The 5,898-nt window shown below is 34.7% G+C and overlaps 1 protein-coding gene across 1 annotated transcript; it reads right to left on the bottom strand.

Annotated features, from left to right (window-relative positions):
- Positions 1-1,118: 1,118 nt before the first annotated feature.
- On the bottom strand, positions 1,119-5,877 carry LOC105120044 (NADP-dependent malic enzyme-like). Its single transcript, XM_011018228.1, has 18 exons — positions 5,740-5,877; positions 5,555-5,629; positions 5,105-5,256; positions 4,893-4,998; positions 4,731-4,796; positions 4,217-4,312; positions 4,030-4,101; positions 3,854-3,937; positions 3,682-3,780; positions 3,437-3,484; positions 3,262-3,315; positions 3,055-3,153; positions 2,859-2,948; positions 2,703-2,780; positions 2,474-2,548; positions 2,292-2,382; positions 1,596-1,724; positions 1,119-1,488 (listed from the first exon to the last, which is right to left on the bottom strand). The coding sequence occupies exons 2-18, from the start codon at positions 5,615-5,617 to the stop codon at positions 1,400-1,402; spliced, it is 1,491 nt and encodes a 496-aa protein (XP_011016530.1). The 5' UTR covers positions 5,618-5,629; positions 5,740-5,877; the 3' UTR covers positions 1,119-1,399.
- Positions 5,878-5,898: the final 21 nt, after the last annotated feature.

The following is a 5,898-nucleotide window of genomic DNA, read 5'->3' as shown; positions in this document are numbered from 1 at the left end:
ATTGATAATGTTTTATGAGAAAAACTATAACGTTTTCCCCATATGATTTAGCTTTATTGTAATTATATTTTTTAACCAACTCAATATTAAAAAAAATCGATAAAAATAATTTTAAAAAAATCATAAAAAAATTATATGGAAAAACATTGCAATAATTCTTAAAGAAAAAAATTACAAAACTAAATTTTTAATAAGCTCGATATTAAAAAAAAATCAACAGAGATAATTTAAAAAAATAACAAAAAAACACTAAAAATAGAAAAACATTCATGTTAAAAACAATATAACAATTCATAGTGTTTTATGATGAAAGCTACAATGCTTCCCCCACATGATTTAATTTCATTTGTAATGACTTGTAATTGTAATTCTCAAACAGCTAAATATTAAAAAAATAAAATTAACAAAAATAATTTTAAAAAAATTATAAAAAAAAACAATATGAAAAGACACTGAAGCAATCCATAATGTTTTGTGAGAAAAGCTACAATACTTTCCTCACATAATTAAACTTTATTACAAAATTAAATTCTAAACAACTTAATATTAAAAAATAAAATTAATAAATTTTTTTTTAAAAAAACTATTATAAAAAATAAAAACACAAAAGAAATTAAAAAAATCATACGAGAAAAAGCTGAATCAATCTATAGTGTTTTACAAGAAAAAACTTATAAATACAACTAAAAAAATAAAATAAAAGAATTATGTAAAAAATACCATAAAAATTCACAGTATTTTAAAAATTAAATTTTAATTGACTAATTTTTTAAAAAATAAATGAAAAGAAAAGAAAAGAAAACATATGAAAGTTGAAAAAACAAAAGAAAAGTAATTTAGAAACAGTAAAAATAGGGGGAAAGTTCGAAAAAAAATGAAAAAAAAATGCACTGTAGATTACAACAGTAATCCACAGTGCATCTAGTCATTTAGGCGGGGAAAACAGTGATTTCCCACGCCCTATAGTCATATGTACAATAATAATAAAAATAATGTATTATAAACCTCCTCCTCTTTCCTCGGATACTGTCAGGATAGGGGAGGGACTTCCGAGCAAGTGCATTGGTTGGATCCCAGAGATATCTGAAGATTTTATATTCCGTCTAAACGCAATCCAATGAACACTTTAAATATGAGTTTTTCATTTTCAAGTAATTTTTTTTTTCAAGTCTTCAACAACTTTTTCATGCTGTATCTGACTGCATTCATCCAACTACCAGCACCTACTGTTGCTTCTTACCTACCAAATGCCTAACACAGTTACAACACTGGGAAGAGCAAGAAGTCCCCAAAAAAATTAACAAAAGAACAAACAACAAATGGAAGCCCAGCTGATTATTGTATTGAAAATGGACTTTTCTTTTCCTGAGCCTAGGACTGATTTGAAGCTCACATCACTTCACCGGTAGCTTCGATAAGCAGGGCTGTACATACAGCTCTCAGCATGCTTCACCAGATCCCTTGGCGGAGGAACGCGCGTAGCCAAACCTACATAAGGCGATATTGAAGTTCGTATACACTTTTGGATCTACTAGAGATCCATATGAGCAGATTGCAGAAGAATGAAACGTAACCAACAAAAAAAAAAAACTCACCAAGCTCGTAAGCTTTAGCAGCTACTTTCGCAGCAATCTCTGCTGAAATCTTTCTGATATTTTTGAATGGAGGGTAGATAAGTCCCTGATCAAAGTTCTCCTGAGTCACCTGAGCAGCCAAAGCTTCCGCTGTACCAGGAAAACCAGTAAAAAGAAGCAATCAGTTATCAATGAAAACCTAAGAATTAATTCTTCCTAATATTCATCTACCTAAACATACTGACATTGAGAACTACAAGAGGAAAATATATTTATTCCAAATTGTATAACAGATACCAAAACAAAAACAAACATTTCTCTTGATTAGTATGAAAATTCCAGGAGGCATCATTGAGAATTTTAGCCACCAACATGAAAAATTGTGGATGGTTCTTCAAGACATTACTACCCGAAAAAAAAAAGAAAAAAAAAGAACAAAATCCTAAGAGTAAAGAACTATATAACATTAGCTGTAATTAAGTTGCATCCTCATCATTCTTCCCAGAATTTTCCCAACTCAGAATCATGTGATCAAATTTCAATAAGATACTGTGATCAATCCCGGGGAATGAAAAAAACAAATGCTTATAAATATCAAAAAGATTTGGGAGTTATGAAGGGTGCTGCATATTGATATAATAGGACCTAGTTATTTCATGCAATGGCAAGAAAAAAATTGCATAATGATGGTTACATTTAAATTTTTAGTTCACTCACAGGCAGCCAGCAACATGTCATCATGGACACGGATTGCACCAGACATTATTAGACCCAGACCTAATCCAGGGAAAATGTATGCATTGTTTGCCTGAATGACAGCAAAAAGGTAAAAACCAAAGTCAATTTTCAATTTATCAAATAAATAAAATAAAGAAAACCTAATTCTATGAACTTCCTACCTGGCCAGGCATGAAAGTTTTGCCCTCATATTCAAAAGGAGCAAATGGACTTCCACTAGCAAAAATGGCACGCCCCTGAAAGTAACAAACAGAGATCTATTAGACTCATAATTGTTCAACAGCCAGTCATCTAAATGGACAACAGCACACCAAACAAGAACCATATGAAAAATCTATCCTCCTTGATAATGTTAATTTCCCATTTATTAAAGTTGGCTGTTCATATTACCTGACTCCATGTATAGGCCTCTTCAGCAGTACATTCAGATTGTGAAGTTGGGTTGGAAAGAGAGAGAATTATAGGTTTCTGCACGTAGTCATATAGAATACGGTTACTTAGAGCACGCTCTCCAACACAAAACTAGATGAGCACACAGAAATTTACCTCATTGAAGGAGGCCATGGCTTCAATCACTTCTTTAGTAAATGTTTTTCCAACTCCTGATGTTCCAATCAACACTGTTGGCTTGATGTCCTGATGATAGAAGGCAATAAAAAAGAAGAGACTGTGACATCTTTGCTTATGAGATGGGTAAAGGGAGCTCAGATGGTGAGGAAGAGGGAGGGAGGGAGAGTCGTACATTAACAGCATCTAGAAGTGTCTTAACAGGTTCATGTTCATGAGCCCAGGGCTTCTTGAAATGTTGGAGTGATTCCCTGCGGGAACTAACAATCAACCCCTGCAAAGGAATTTGTGTGAATATTTAACAGATAGAAATAAAATAAAAGGAACGAGGAAAGAGCATTCAACTCCAAACAGCTAGAAGCCAATAGGTTTGCACTGCTACCTTTGAGTCCACAAGCCAAACCTTCTTGCGAGTCTCTTCCACTGGCATATTTGTCTGCATAAAGAATCAGGTATAATTCATAATTTTCCCAAGTTATTTGACATCCAATGCTTTCAGTAATCATATCCAAGGGGCAAATTGTGAACAACATAAAAAGGAAGGCGCTCTAGGAGACCTGTTTGGAAATCTCAAGGGCTATGAGTTCTGCAATTCCAGTGCCAGCCTGTAATCAGACACAACAGAAAATGAAGAGCAAGCAGGGTGAGGATAATGGCAATACAAGTATGATATAAAATAATAGAAGGCAAGCAATTTATCCTTTTCCTTGTTTACTTAGTAACCTACAAATTTCCCCAGTTATTTTCAAAGTCATTGGCAAACAGAAAGAGGGTCATTCAGTACACCCCAGCATCTACTCACCTCTCCAGCACCAAGAAATAAGAATGTGTGGTCAGCTAAAGTTCCACCAACTACCTTTAGGGCTGCAACAAGCCCTGCAAGGACCACTGATGCTGTGCCCTGAAATAAAGTAATTAGATATTAGAGTCTTGCCAGCCCAACTGCTCAAATTATCACAAATAAATAGAATTACCTGAATATCATCATTGAAAACAAGATGAGTTGTGCTATATTTTGCAAGCAGATCAAAAGCATTGTGGTTTGCAAAGTCTTCAAACTGCAAAGTTTAATAAGCGGATTTCAATAAAACTTAAAATGTATATACAAGCAAAGAAATAAACATAAATGTCTAAGCCTATCATCAACTACCTGAATGAGGACTTTCTCGCCATAAGTCTGCTTGACAGCAGACATGAATTCATGTAGCAGTTCAGCATATTCCTAGAAAAATGAATAGTAATACCACTTCAATACAGCAGAAAATTATGTAAGATCTGTAAATGAACCTCACATGCATAAAGGAAGACTGTCCAAGTCACGTAAACATATAAAGTACCTGTCCAGTTGCCCTTCTTTGCCTGAGCCCTATGTAGTACTCATCGTTTAACAAATTCTCATTGTTGGTCCCCACATCAATTGTTACAGGCAAACACTGCAATAATTGACCAAATTTGACACTTGCAATTTCACTAAAAGGGAAACTACAACAACATGCAATATTTGTTGCGCATCAATTGTCACATCATCTACAATTTAAGCATAATAACCAATAAAGAAAATTTATTGATACCTACAACACCATCAGGCTATTTTAATAAATGATGGAAATAAATGTGCTATGACAGCATTGTGCAATTAAGACATTCAGGAAAACGCAATTTTTTGTTGGAAAGGCTAGATTAGAAGTGCCAGACCCAGATGCAATAATAGACATAGCTGGAAAAGGTAACCACATCATGTAAATTTGAGGAGCATGTGACTTCTGGATTCAAGTGCATTAAAATGGAAAGAGAACAAGAAAAGCAAAAATAAACTTAAAAAAGAAGAAGTGCTCTGGTGATAGCACTTACAGCCGAAGGACGAACTCCACCAAGTGCTGTATACAAAGCTAGTTTCCCTACTGGAATCCCCATGCCCTATGAACATTAGTCACTGATGAGTCAGCTGCATGCATGTGTAGATATGAAAACAATGTACCATGAGTATAGAGAGTGCATTCTGATAGAGCTCACCTGACAGCCTAGGTCCCCTAGGCCCAAAATCCGCTCTCCATCAGTGACAACAATGACTTCAATATTTTTCTCAGGCCAGTTCCTCAAAACCTCATGAATGCAACCCCTGAAAATGATTGTTTTACAAGCTTCATCACAGGTATTCAGAAAGTATTCATTCAAAGCAAGTTACTGAAATTTGATTAAGTAGAAATAGAATCTACAGAACTTACTTTTCTTTCAAACTAATATATAGACCCTGAGGACGGCCAAAGATGCTTCCATATTTTTGGCAAGCTTCACCGACAGTTGGAGTGTAGACGATAGGGAGCATTTCCTCAACATTGTCAATGAGAAGCTTGTAGAACAATTTTTCATTGCTCTCCTGCAATTAGGGTAGTGCATTTATTTTACTTTGTCCACCAAATCAAAGTAGAGATTGTGATGGGAATTATGTTCCTAATTATCTTCAAAACTAATTACAGTTGCTTGTAGCATCAGTTGCACTACAGAAATGAATGGCACATACTAGCGAAGAAAGTTTGTTTCTTAATCTAGAATATTTTGCAATAACATCAGTTGATTAGAGACAATAAAATAACACAATGAAACCTCTGAATGTTGAATCATGATCCCAAATATAAAATCTAAAGCCCAGGAATCAGAGGGAACTGTGTGGCTACCTGAAGATCCATCATAGCCATGTACTTCTGTAATGGAACTTGATATTGGCGAATAATATGCATCAGTTTCTTCACCTGGCAAGTAGAGCGGCGAAAAGGTTAATTGCATTTCGTATAAGACAAAACCCAACATAAAAAGCTAAAAGAATTGGTGGAAAGGCAACTAAGTGAAAAAAAAAAATAACCTGAAGTTCCTGAGAAACGACTGTTGGGGGAAGAAGGCCACGCAAGTAGTGCGCGGCTCTCTCTTTATCAGTGAAGGCAAGTCCTTTGTTGTGGTGTGGATCTCGCAACAAAGAATACCCACTGTAGAAAAAAACAAAGAAAAATAAAGTCAGAAAAAG

Source organism: Populus euphratica, unplaced genomic scaffold, assembly GCF_000495115.2.
Source record: "Populus euphratica unplaced genomic scaffold, PopEup_1.0 scaffold4443.1, whole genome shotgun sequence".
NCBI classification, from domain to species: Eukaryota; Viridiplantae; Streptophyta; class Magnoliopsida; order Malpighiales; family Salicaceae; genus Populus; species Populus euphratica.
The sequence above is the reverse complement of the archived record's forward strand: the minus strand, read 5'-3'. Positions and strand labels throughout refer to the sequence as shown.